This window comes from Anguilla anguilla, chromosome 4 (assembly GCF_013347855.1).
Source record: "Anguilla anguilla isolate fAngAng1 chromosome 4, fAngAng1.pri, whole genome shotgun sequence".
In the NCBI taxonomy this organism is placed as follows: Eukaryota; Metazoa; Chordata; class Actinopteri; order Anguilliformes; family Anguillidae; genus Anguilla; species Anguilla anguilla.
The window spans coordinates 47820710-47834078 of record NC_049204.1 but is presented as its reverse complement, the minus strand read 5'-3'; the positions used below and the strand labels follow the sequence as shown (position 1 = coordinate 47834078).

General features: G+C 41.9%; 1 protein-coding gene across 2 annotated transcripts in view; it reads left to right on the top strand.

The window, feature by feature from the left end:
* malrd1 (MAM and LDL receptor class A domain containing 1) overlaps positions 1 to 13369 on the top strand; it is an 80620-nt gene that overhangs the window by 54778 nt on the left and 12473 nt on the right. For both annotated transcript variants that reach the window (XM_035412855.1, XM_035412854.1), the window contains exons 33-36: positions 343 to 501; positions 8653 to 8810; positions 9775 to 9976; positions 11606 to 11884. In XM_035412855.1, the coding sequence (XP_035268746.1) occupies positions 343 to 501; positions 8653 to 8810; positions 9775 to 9976; positions 11606 to 11884 (798 nt within the window). The remainder of the gene's footprint in view (positions 1 to 342; positions 502 to 8652; positions 8811 to 9774; positions 9977 to 11605; positions 11885 to 13369) is intronic.

The following is a 13369-nucleotide window of genomic DNA, read 5'->3' as shown; positions in this document are numbered from 1 at the left end:
CGCTGCCCTTTAAACTCACGCACTGCCAAAACTGCCCAAGGGGAAAGGCCTTTACCCTCTGCACTGCATCACTGTCTATCGAATGCAGCCAACATTAATGACCACGGAGACAGTGTCCTGCCATCAATCTTACAGTTTAATGTGAGGATTTTTTTTTACAAAGATTGGAGAGCAGAAATTACCAATCGAAACAATCATGCCAAACTGTATTTGAGAAGAAAAAAAGTTTAGATTTACATTTATTTATCTCAAAATCAAGGTCACATGGACAGTGGCTGGGCCGAGCACTCTCTGGAGTCTGGTCTGGATTTACACACGGGCTGGTTCTTTTTTTGGGCCCAGGTCACATCCTGGACCTCCCTGGCGCCTGCAGCTTCTCCACGCCAGAGTCGTGGGAGGACACCTGCCAGCTGGCTCAGGACCACAGCGATGACTTCGACTGGAGGATCGGTTGGACCAGAGTGACCCCAGGAACAGGACCGTTGTCAGACCACAGTCCAGGTCAGAACCGTCTCACCTGCCTAGCCTGACTCACTGGCAGACTAAAGGGCTTCTTTCACAGAATTTATGAGAGCAGGTCTTCTAGCTAATTTTGACTCATTATTTGTCTGTGTCTGACAAATAAAAATATGCTTTATGAATGGCCCTTAAATAATAGATTTTATATATAATGTAATATACACATGCATGTATGCACACACACTATATATAATTATATATTTTGGTATTATACAATTGTTTACAAGTTCATAAAATGTAAGTGATGCTGGTTATAGCTTTAGAGTTTTCAAAATGCAGATTTATTTTCTTTCTGTTGACACATCTAGGTGAATTGTGCATGTTTGTTTTATCTGGGCCATTCATCTGAAATGAGGTGTCGCATATGATTGAGAAGTTTTTTTGTTTTTTTGTTTTTTTGGGTGGGGAGGGTTGGAGGGGGGGGAGGATGTATTCCAGCAGAGGAAATGAAAACATTCTTCTTTTTATTGGAAAAATCGCATGTACGTGCAAATACGTGTATACCAGCAACACACTCAGCTGTAACGAATGCTGTGCTTTAGAGGAATCAGAGAGGGGAAATTGAGAGGTTGTGCTGTGGGGATGCTGTGTGGACAGCAGATAGGGTCTTGTAATCATTTCATCACTATCAGCCGCACTGTAGACAGGGACACCTTGTGACTGACATATCAACAGAAATGACTAAACTGAATGCGAGAAAATGCATTATACAGTGACATCCATAATGCATGAAACGTTGTGTAATTTATATGTGGTGAAACCAAATGTCAGTTGTTTGATACACAAATCTAAATTGTGGAGAATAGAGCCAAATCAAGAAAGAATGTCTTTGTCCCAAACATGGAGCTCACTGGATGTATGTATGTATATATACTGGGACACAATTCCACAATTTTAGATTTGTAATCAAACAATGTGATGTAAGTACTCATTCTTAGCTTATTTAAGGGTATTTTGTACATTTTGGTTTCACCATGTATACATTTCAGGGCCCCATTATGTTTGGGACGTATTAAGGTTATGTAAATTAAAGTAGTCATGTTTAGTACTGTCGCATATCTTCTGCTTGCAAAGACTGCTTGAAGTCTGTGTCTTATAGGCCTCGCCAGGTGCTGAGTTTCTTTTCTTGGTGCTCGCCTTCCAGGCATCTTCTGCAGCCATCTTCAGGTCCTGCTTGTTCTCGGGGGCTAGCTGCCTTAAATTTTCTTTTCAGCATTAGAAACGTCTATTCAGTTGGATTTAGGCCAGTCAAAAACTGTCTGTCTGTTTGGGATCATTGTCTTGCTGCCTGATGAAGTGCCATCAAATGAGCTTGGAAGCATTTGCTTGAACTTGATCAGATACAATGCTTCTGTACACTTCAGAATTCATCATCAATAATGCTACCTGTAGCAGCTATTCATGCCCAGACCATAATACCCCACCATCATGTTTCACAGATGAGGGGGTGGGGGCAGCTTGGATCTTGTGCAGTTCCTTTTTGCCTCCATACTTTGCTCTTATCATCATGCTGATACAATCTATATATACTGTATTTATTGTATTTGAAATAATCAAATTACTTTAACGTACATTAAATTAACTTATCATATCAGGTTCTTCTCAAAGCTTGGCTTGTACAATCTCTTAATGCTGTGTTTCTGTCCGTATCCCATCAACTACTAAACCTAATGATATTTATCAATTCTACACTGTGCAGTACTGCCCCATTGAAAGTATATCTTTATTTCTAAGATTTTTCAAATGGATGTGGCTTGTGCTAAACAAAAAAAGAGAATTTTTAAATTGTTCCCTTTTGATGGGGGATAAATGTAAAGAGAACAATCAACATTCAGATGAATCATGTTTTGAAATTGGAAGTAATTACTACTAGTCTTGAACAAATCCTAAATGAGCACAATTGTACATAATTGGACATTGGTTCTTTAAAGTAGAAGAGGAATTTTCTGATGTTTCTGATATTATTCAAGTGGGTTGAGTTTATAAAAAGGTAATTGGCATCTGATGTTCTTTGAAATTGTTGTCTCGTATTGATTTTCCTGCATAGCTTTCACTGAGATGTAACTCAAGACGTCCCCTGGTGATTTAAATGAGCCTCCAGTTCAGTGCAGAGACATTACACTGAGCACCCCGAGGCTTTAACTGAACATTTCATTTCCTCTGCATGTCTCTTATCCCAAATATCGGCTTTGTACCCACTGTTTCTCCTCACTGAAGCGATAGCAAGGTTTCACTGACCAGGATCCACCTGGAAGATATACACCCCAGCGCACACCGGGCACAGCCGTTCAGGAAAAGGATCTCCTTATCCAATGAAAGCAGGGGATAAACTGGGTTGCCAAATTGGGAGCGCTGTATTAGAGATGTGGCCTAGACGCCTGGGAGGAGCCATAGTTTTTTTTTTAAATTACGGGCATGGCATCCTCCCTGGCTGCAGGGATACAGGACCTGGGTTCGGCGTCCCCCTGGGGAAGGCGGATGTGATCTCGCTGTGGATCACTTTCGATTGGCCAGACATTCATTTGTACACACCGACTTCCCCTCTCCTGAGCATCAGTAAGGGCTGCAGCTTGCTGGGAAAGGGCCAGGGTGCAGCCATGAGATTGAGTTAAGAGAGCAGAGGAAAGGTCTGAAACAACAGAGTAAGACTTCAGAAACAGGGTGATGGGGAAAGTTCATTTCCACATCCAGAGATCTAACGTAAATAACACAGCCTTATATGGAGTGTAATAACTCATTGTGAATGCCTTCATAAGACAAGAAGAAATTTATAAGAAATTTAAGAAATAAGAAATTTTTCTATTTTGTAGTAATTTAGAGAAAATAAATGCAAATATGAAATCAGACATTCCCGCTGCTAAACAGAATATTTCCTAAGACAATATTGTAGAATATAGCTATATGAATGTAAAATTATAAAATATTATTTATAATATATCCTCATTTGAGTAATGAGACACTGCTGTGAAAACAATTCCGTATCAAGAAACGCATGTCTCAACATCCCCTGAATTTGTTGTGAACTGGAAAATATGCTTTTGCCTTTTTGCAAAATTCATTCAAGGTAATTTTGCTGCATCAGCATCAAACTCTAGAACAGAATCTAATCAGAGGGCATCTTTTTTTCATGTGCTTGTGGATCAAAACATTTACTTTCATAAATGTATTGCCTCATTGCCAAAAAAAGGTTATTCTTCCATTTCATGATTGTTTTGTAACTGTCCATTTTGTCCTGGATGTTGCTGAAGGACAAGCAGTAACTTGGTGTGTGTGCTGCCCCTTGGTCTTAGTGACAAAATGATCAGTATGAATGTTTTGGATTTGTAGGTTTTTTTTTTTTTTTGGTTGCATGTGTTACTGTATGTAAGGGATAATCCCCAATGAGGCGGTCAGCTATCAGGAAATAATGACTGCCGCGGAGACAAGAACCCTCCTGACGAGAAGCGGAGGTCATTATTTCCTGATAGGTGAGCACCTCGTCTGGGATTATCCCTTACTTACATTCCGTTCTAATTTCCTGAATGCATTATATCACGTGTTAGTTTCTGTGGCTTGGAGTTTCTGACCTTGGTTTTGCTCTTGTTAATGTGAGGGAGTATGAAGAACAATGTTACGGGAGGCTAGAAAGAACTGTCGTTCAGTCCAGTGGTTTGTTGCTATTGTTGTTGTTGTTTAGTTTTTAGTGGTCATTCCCAAATCTCGTATTACCATCACAGCCATCACAGTTTGACAGCAACCACAAGTATTGACTCATCTTCAAACACAAAACAATGTAAAAAGCGTAACCACAGACTCAGTGCCATCCTGCGACAATACCTTTGTCATGCCCGAACCCATAAACAACACATAGTTGAGTGTCAAAGTGTCTGGAGCAATAACTGTGTCATGATACGGAAGGGTACTTTTGTTGATGGAAAAAAAAAAGCAAAGAGCTATTTACAACTGGACAGCAAAATGGAAAATGTAAAAATTGCACGTACATGGCAGGGTCCTGAAAAGAACTGGAGAGAAGTAAGGGCGATACGTCCCAGAGGAATGTGAATTCAGAAGGAGGATATCGTGTGGTCCTTCTGAAACAATCTGATAGTCCCTTTACTCCATCTGAAAAGCACTCTGCTATTACAGCACCTCAGCTAGCTTTCATCTTATGGAGAACCTGGGCAGAGAAATTGCCTCGGCGGAGGAAAACCTCCCCGAATTCTCGGTTTACTGTCGTACGACATGTTTTAAGGAGAAAACCGCTGACATATTCGCTTAAATTGATGTAAAGCGCTCCCCATTAGAAAAAAAAAATGTTCTGTGCAGTTGATCAGATAAGGACTCTCTGTCTTTTTCTCTTTTTGAAGTGCTTATAACTTCAGCTTTCTAAATCCAATGTAAATGCAATTTTCAAAATCAATAAAGGACGGGTGAACTGTAATGAAATGACGGCATGAGTGTGTTCCAGCTCTGATCTTTATCATGCCTGTAGCATTTATTGTCTGACTGCCTGTAGGCAGTCAGCCAATCCAGGAAAAAAAAACTGAATTTTATAAACATGTTTTATTGCTACATGAATACATAAGTTAAAGTGGTGGACCACATATTTGTATTTGTAAGTTAAACCTGTATTGTGTTTATCGGGCACACACACAATGCTCTCTGGAGAGAATACTGTATAAGTGGGGACAGGCACAGCTTTCCCCTGCCTGTACATTGTAATGTGCTTCAACCTAGACTAAGCCTCTGAGTCAACAGCCTTTCGGCACCCCATTTTTCTCCCTATGCCCTTTTTGGTAAATGTTTTGTTTTCAAATGCAGTTTTTTTTAAATCTTGGCTCTCAACAACAGAGCGACTGCTTGGGAAAAAACAAAAAAAAACAAAACTGCTGTACAGCTGATTTTTTTTTTTTTTTTTGCTTTAATCATCATATAAGAATTCATCTCGGAAACTTTTGGGTGCCTTGAGAAAAGATAAGGTATTCAGCCTTTCACGTTAAGGGCTGTCTATTTTCCTCTCTCTGTCCTTCATTATGGATTCTTTCAAATGTTTGGAGCCGTCAGACGCGTGCGAGTCTGCCCGGGAGGACATAAGTATTCAGTAAGCCTCGTGCAACCGCTGGTTTATCGCCGCTTTGCCTTCGCTTTATGAATCTGCAATCATATTTGGTTCACGGTGCATCCCGTCACTGTTTCCAGGGGATGGTCTCCGTGTCAGTATGAAATATGTGGACGTGACTGTGTCGTGAACGTGATGGGGAGAACGGTGTAATTACCCCTACCGTGTCCCGTCTGAGACTGGGACAAAAATAATTTCTCATTTGGCTCTCCTTAAAGCCTATGTGTGAGGACAGCGGAGCAGGGGTTCAGTCGCATCTGTCGTACCCGATGATGTGGTTCAGATTAACGGCACCCCGTTCCAAATTTAAACTGTCACTGCCTTCTCACGATGGCAAAAACACTTTTTAGACACAAGCCTTTTATCTGAACAATGAACTGCCGTGTTGTTTTCACTACACTGTCTGCCGCCGGAAATATAGCTACAGATCCTGATATTAAAAGGCAATTGATAACCCTTTGAATAAGTCTCAGGAGGTGAAAAATGGCTATGCATTTCTTCCCCCTGCAACACATTTCTCTAGCGGTTGTGATTCACATACTGTAGAGCCTGCAATCTTTCTATATGCTAATGTAATGCTTTCATTTCCACATTTGTGATTGTGTCTCTTCCTAATCTAACAATCTGTTTTGGGGCTGCAACTGCAGCTGCCGTTGCTTGCGGTCAGAAGTCACTTCTGCCAGACCTCCAAATTAGAAAATGGTTTTAGTTCTCTGTGATTGCTGCTATAAGTAAAATATTAGTAAAAGTAGGTAAACGACATATTTTCCAATTTTTATTTTTTATTTTTATAGCATCTTTCAAATTATGAGCATGATCGGGGTATTTAAAATTTGCTATTATACAATGTCTATTAAGCTGAAGTGTAATTAACACATCAGCTTCACACGCTCGACACTCATTGTCAGTATATTGGCCAAGCACTCAGCACAGTTAATGACCATTTTATAAAGCATCTGATGTGCCACATGACAATGAATATAGTCTCTGTCATCAAAGATCTCAGTCCATTTTGCATGCGTATTGTGATGAAGCCAGCTGTGACATCTGAACATTTTGCTCATGATTCTCTTGTTTAGAGTACCAGGTAACAGGTAGCTCTTTTTGGCCACGTTTGAATTGGCAGTTATGCCTCTCATACCGCAGCTCGCTGTGTACTGATCGCAGCTCCTGAGTCATCATCATGCCTGTGGCATCCATGCATGGAGCATAGCAGCTGAAGCTTTTGCACTCTTCCCCTACGCTCGATCATGAGCTAATCACAATTACACAGGCCACACAGTACTACAGGGCAGGCATAGCACTCACTGATAAAAACCAGTGGCATGTGGATATATTACTGGGAGGGGTAGATACAGCTTTAACCACAGGAAGCCACACTGGCTTTGGTAAGTAAGTAAGTAAGTAAACTTTATTTATATAGCACTTTTCAAGGACAGGAGCCACAAAGTGCTTCACAAAGTGCAAATAAAAGCAGCAAATATATACACACACATACACACACATCCGTAAAACAACAACATAAAACAATTTGAGCATCAATTAAAAGCTTGTCTAAACAAATGGGTCTTTAGACACCGATTAAAAGTGTCCACAGTGTTCACATATCTAATATCAATGGGAAGGCTGTTCCATAAATATGTTCCTTGTAAATACATCCTACGAAGCCAGTATTGCCCCTCCACTGCAGCCATCTCGTGACATGGCCAGGGATCAATGTTCAGCCTACCACACCCAGCCTGCTGTCATGTCAAATGCCTTCAGATACTGAGGCACTATAAAGCCTCAGCTGCAGCCTCACCAGTAATGTTTGTCATGCCATGTGCATCCATTTGCAATCTATGTAATTCATTGTATAATTTTAAAAAATTGGTGTTGTGATTTCAAATTATTCCTTTCATGTCTGTTGGTGCCTCATTTGAGTCCTGGGGAAACTAGGGAGGGGGGGGGGTGGTGGATATTTTTAGATAACATTTTTAATCCTTAGACCATGTCAAATCAAGCTGATCAATTTGAGCTTCTCTTGAACCTTCATCCTACCTGTGCCAGTCCCCCTCTACATGCACAAAATAAGAATACTTCTAGTGTGCGCACCATGCTTACGAGACCACAGCAAATATTTCCTGTGAGCAGCTGTTAAAACAGTTCAGGATTGGTTGTGGTTTGGCAGTGTAATGTATGACTGTTGAGATGGTTTAATGCTCTACAACTGATTCTGTGACATGGTTTCAGATCCCTGTTGATGGAGTCAACAATGTGAGATTGATATTTGCTTCTCTGATATATTTATATGTACAGCTCTTTGAGAGAACCTATTGCACCATTGCACAATGCATAATGCTGTCAGATTTCATTCTGGTCCAAGATATGGGCATGCAGGTATACGCCTTGTCCTTGTAATATTTCCTCACACATGCTGTACTGTTTTTTGGAGGTATTATATAAAATCATTTTATAATACTAAGTATAAGGTAATGAGTGCCCATATAATGGGACAGACTTGATATATTTTACATATTAGTTGGAGATAGGGCTCTTATCTCTTGTATTTGAGTTTATACATTAGTGCTATATTTTTGCTTTCTTATTTTGTCATGATATAATTGGGTTTGGCTTGCTATTTTGTTAATGTTTGCAGAGTATCATTGTGAATTTGAAGACAGCGGAAGCAATAACAAAAATGTAGCTTTTGGCAGGGAATTCTCTACTGATGAATACAAAAGCTCTTTCTGAACATTGGAAACGGCCACTGAACAGACTTTTCCACAAAGGGATTAAAAAGCTCACAGAAATGCAGTGAAAGAAATGATTCATAAGTGGGCCTGTTGTTCATTAGTGTGATGTGGAAAATGTTTGCTTTTTTGCCAAGTCTAACATACTAGTCCACATGGTGTCTTGGAAACATCACACAGGTCTGCGCGGTATCTTAGAAACAAGATCATTGTAGAGTTGGATGCGCTTTGCACTAAAAGATCACAGCCAGTGAATTCCGTGATTTTAACATTGCCGTTGCTGTCTTTTATTTCCTTATGAAGATGGGCGAGGGAATTTTTTGTACGTGTACTCTGCTGTGCAGAGAGAAGGCGACATCGCCACCTTTACCACCAAGACTCCCTTCCCAGCCAGCATTGGCGTGTGCCATCTCCGATTCTGGTACTACATGTATGGATCTGCCCGGATGGGCACTCTGAAGGTGAGCGCTGAGTGGGCATAACCATGATATGTACTTTTGTATGTTGCGTCTGCAAAATAAATGTAATGTAATGTAACCATACCAAGGTACCAATGTCTTTACTGAACTGAGCGTGAGAATGAGCAGTAAAGTGAAGATACCATCCATTGCTGGGAGGTCCTCGGAGGACATGCTGCCTTAACCACAGGAAGAGGAATGCAGAAAAACACTCAGAAATCCCCTGATTATCATCAGCGAGGTTCTTTCATCGAACACAAGATAAACTGATGCTGTGACACAGAGAAAGCCTGCAGGAATACATCCTACAGATTCCCCTACTGAACTCATAACTTACTGGAAGAGAGAGCCGATGTATTTAAGTGCAGCCATTTCCAAAATCAGTGGGGAGTTTGTTCAGCTCCACATTGCATTAATGCTTGGAGGAAACTGTAGAGGAATGCCTATTGGAAAGAGACAGGGTATTAAGTAAATACTTGCGTTAAACTGTGGGTGAAGTTGTTGTCTTCCAGGGAGCTGTATTTCATAGTTTTTTATCTATGGCAATTGGGACTCGTACTTGAACGCTTTACCACATGTACTTATTGGTTTATAAAGATAAAGGCAGAGAGGAGGGCCTTCACATTCTACATTATCATTGATTCTGTGCTACAATTTGTAATACTCACTTCTCAACAACTTTTAAAAAAAATAGAACTTTACTTTGAATACATACTTACAGTTACATGAAATATCATTCAAACCATAAGTGGATAACAAGGACTACTTTTCGATGGCTATGAAGGACTATAATATTCATCTTGGTCACTGAAATACCAATTAAAAGCTAGAATCATTACATTGCAATAATACATTTAGGGGAGTTGAAATGACTAATGAGTATGTTTATCAGATGTGTAATTTGCAACAGAAACAGGCTTCTCTGAGAGTGGTTGTTCTGTATGCTCAAAGCGAGGTCACTCAACAGGTGTACACGGTCGGGGAGAGTGGAACCCCCCTGCTGATGTGGGCCATCAATGGCAACCGTGGCGACAGGTGGAACTACGCCAACGTCATCCTCTCCAGCAGCGGGGCCTTCAGAGTGGCCTTCCAGGCGGAGGTCGGGGGCGACATGCGGACGGACATCGCCCTGGACGACATCTCTTTCTCCACGGAATGCTCGGTGGGAGGTGCGTCGCAGTGAATCACGTCCCCCCGGCGTCCTCTCTTTTTATTTCCCTCTGATGGATTTTTCTCTTTCTCTTTTTTTTTTCCCCCTAAAATGGCCCATTGTGCCTACGAGTCCAAGGTGAATTTATGAACCTGCCTCTGTGGCTGACTCGATATAAATTCAGCGTGGAGGCGGGCTGGGGCTGGAGAATGTTGTGGGGGGAAAAGCAATTACATTCCCATTGCGTTTCCTTTTCACACAGCCATTTACACTCTCGCCCCTCTGCACTGCCGCCTGCATCTCTTGCCAGAGTTTGCGGGGAAAGCCGCTTTTCTGCTTTAGAGAGCCAGGCAGAGTCGGTTCAGCGTCTAGAAATGTTAATGAAACCCTCCAGCTCAACCAACACTGTCAAGATGCATCACAGTCATATTTCAGATGACCAGCTGCTGACAGAACTTGGTGAAAAAACTGTACCTTCAACAGAAAAAAAGGATAGTCTAACAGAAGTAAATATTAATAATTGATTAAATTAACACAGATGCGCTCCCAGGCACATGTTCTTAGTTCTGTAGTGTAAACTGGGGGTTGGGGGGGGGGGTGTATAACTGGCCATTCAAGGTGGGGAGGGTATTCCCTGCCTCACTGGGCAATAGTGCCTCCACTGGCTGCACTGGGGAACTGCACCAGCAACTGCTCCCGCTTCAAATGTGTGGCCTCCTGAATAAGTGGAGAACGCCTGGCAGTTTTTTTATATTTCAACAAAATATTACAGGTGTGTTCTTAATATGCAAATGTTGTGAAGTATCTCTCATTTTTAATTTAGCAGGGATTCAGAAAGGAAGCCCCATATAATTACAAATATTGGCAGGTGATGTTATAGTTAATGGCTTTGTGATAGCGCCTTTGCATTTTACATTCTGCTTAATAGAGCAAAATGGGTCAGTTCCATGCCTTGTCAATCTTAATGGTGGACAATGGTGCAGCCAACCGCTGTCAAATTGGATTTTACATGAAATATTGCGGAGAATATGTAAAATGAACAAAACTTGTCAGCTGCATGCTTATGCACTAATAAAACTCATAAGATTCATGTCTGCTGTCAAATATAAATCTGGACTGACTAATATTTAACATTTTTTACATTGGTTTAGCTCTTCAGCACAGTATCTGGACAGTTTATTTAAACAGTAAATTTGCATTTGTGGCATGCCTTCAGTTATGGTATAAATTGCCTTGAAAGTTCCAAAAGAAGAGAAGAACCTACAAATGGCCGTTATCTTTTTCAATGTATGGCATCCCCGAACACATGCTTGAAAAACACTGTTTAATTAAATTCTAGCCATTTTTGTGCTACATTTCACATAGCAATGGACCTAGGAATAGAGATACATAATAACTGCACTAAATAATTGTGTGTATACCTGTCTGTGGTCGTGTGTGTGTGTGCGTGTGTGTCTGTGTGTGTGTGTGCGTGCTTGTGTTCATGCGTGTGTGTGTGTGTGCACGTGTGTGTCTGCGTGCGTGTGGTTGTCTACGTGTCTGTGTTTGTGTCTGTGTGTATACCTGTCTGTGGTTGTCTGTGTGTGTGTATCTGTGTGTGTGTGTGTGTGCGTGGGTGTGTGTGTGTTTATCTGTGTGTGTTCTCCAGGCCCAGTGACCCCTGAGACTCCTACCTGTGGGGCGGACTCCTTCCAGTGTCTGCATAGCTTCCAGTGCATCCCCCAGAGCTGGTGGTGTGATGGGGAGGTGGACTGTCGTGACCTCTCTGACGAGGAGCTGTGCCCCTCCAGGGTCCCTGGCACACTGCCCCCTCAAGGCCACTGTGGGGAACAGCAGTACCAATGCAGCGATGGTATCTGCCTCCCTTCCCTGCTGCGCTGTGACGGAGTTCCAGACTGCGCCGGTGGGGAGGACGAGTTCAGCTGCCGTGAGTGTCCCAGAATGCCCCGACTGAGTGTGCGTGCATGTGTGTGTGCATGTGTGTGTGTCTGTGTGCGAACATGTGCCAGCTCCAAGTGGAGTATTGGGAGTAAATGAAGAAATCTGATTCTTGTTATGGTCTGAGACCTTTCTATTTGTTTTTTGGTGAAACATTTAATTGGGATTTATTACACTGACTGTACATACTGCCTTTCAGGCCGTGGGTGGGGGGGGGGCGGGCTGTGAAGTGATGCTGTTTGTAGAACTGAAACATTTCAATTAAGAACTGACAGACAAGTAAGGTGGAACCAAACAACCTTCTGCCAATGAATATTCATGATTTTGGAAGTCCACAGAGAAAATAGCTGGTTGGTTTAATAAAAAACACTTTTGTAAAGTCTTTGAGGCTGTTGCGAAAATCTGCAGCTTGCCCTGTCTTTTCCTGTGAGAGGTATACCTCTGAGAAGTGTCCTGTATGTTTGATGCCTATGAAGAATGTCTTTCACAGAATATCTTATTCTGTGCTGCTCATTCTTGGATGTGACACTGTCATCCTTGCTGCGGTATATAGCAGGCTAATAAGTGAAGCTGGTATGGTGAGTTGTCCTTATACCAGTGTAATTATTTCATCATTAGATTATGAGCAAGTGTATAACAACACATTGTAACGATCACATGGTAACAAGTATGAAAGAGGTCATACAACTAACCCTTTCTCTTCCCCCCCCCCCCCCCCCCCCCCAGCCTGGCTCACACTCAAGCCATCACTCTAGGACCTACTTTAACATGTTAAATGCCAACTTTAACATATAACCAAATCCTAATCCTGACAAAGTTCAACATTGACTTCTCTAAGTGATTACACCACGTGTGTAACATGTTAATCTGCATATCACTTTTCCAACACCACTTTTAATTACATAGACTGCATGGATAGATAGATTGCATAGAGAAGTGTCAGCTTAATGTGAAACAATGACAAAGTGGCCACCCCGTGCAAGGACAGCGTGTACTGAAACTGTAAATGGCAAAATCTGTCTTACTCATTGGCTGTTGCTGGTTTCAGTTATTTATTTTACTTCTGCTATAGCGAGTGTGCTCTTTGTGTGTCGTGTTTTGTGAAATGATTCATCTCAGAAATGTCCCCGGCAAAAGGGCGCGTTGTGAAATTTTCAGACGGGAAAGTCGCTACTCTTCCTTAAAGGGCTTATTTTTAGTATTCGGTGAATACATTTGGTTTAGCTTTCTGTGGTGTGAGCCTCCCTGTCCTCTGTGCTTCACTTGGGCCTGTGAATGAGTGGGAAAATGAGCGTGTGACAGGCCCTGTGTTAGCAAGGGGACACGCCGCGCGCGTTGTGCAACGATGGAATGGCCCGTGTTGCCGTTGTGACAGATGGGCAGGGGAGAGATGGGAAGAGTCCCTATGATTGCTTGAGGAATGGCCACAGAAACAGGCAGCTGTGACCCTCTTTAGTGGCTGACATTTCCTTCT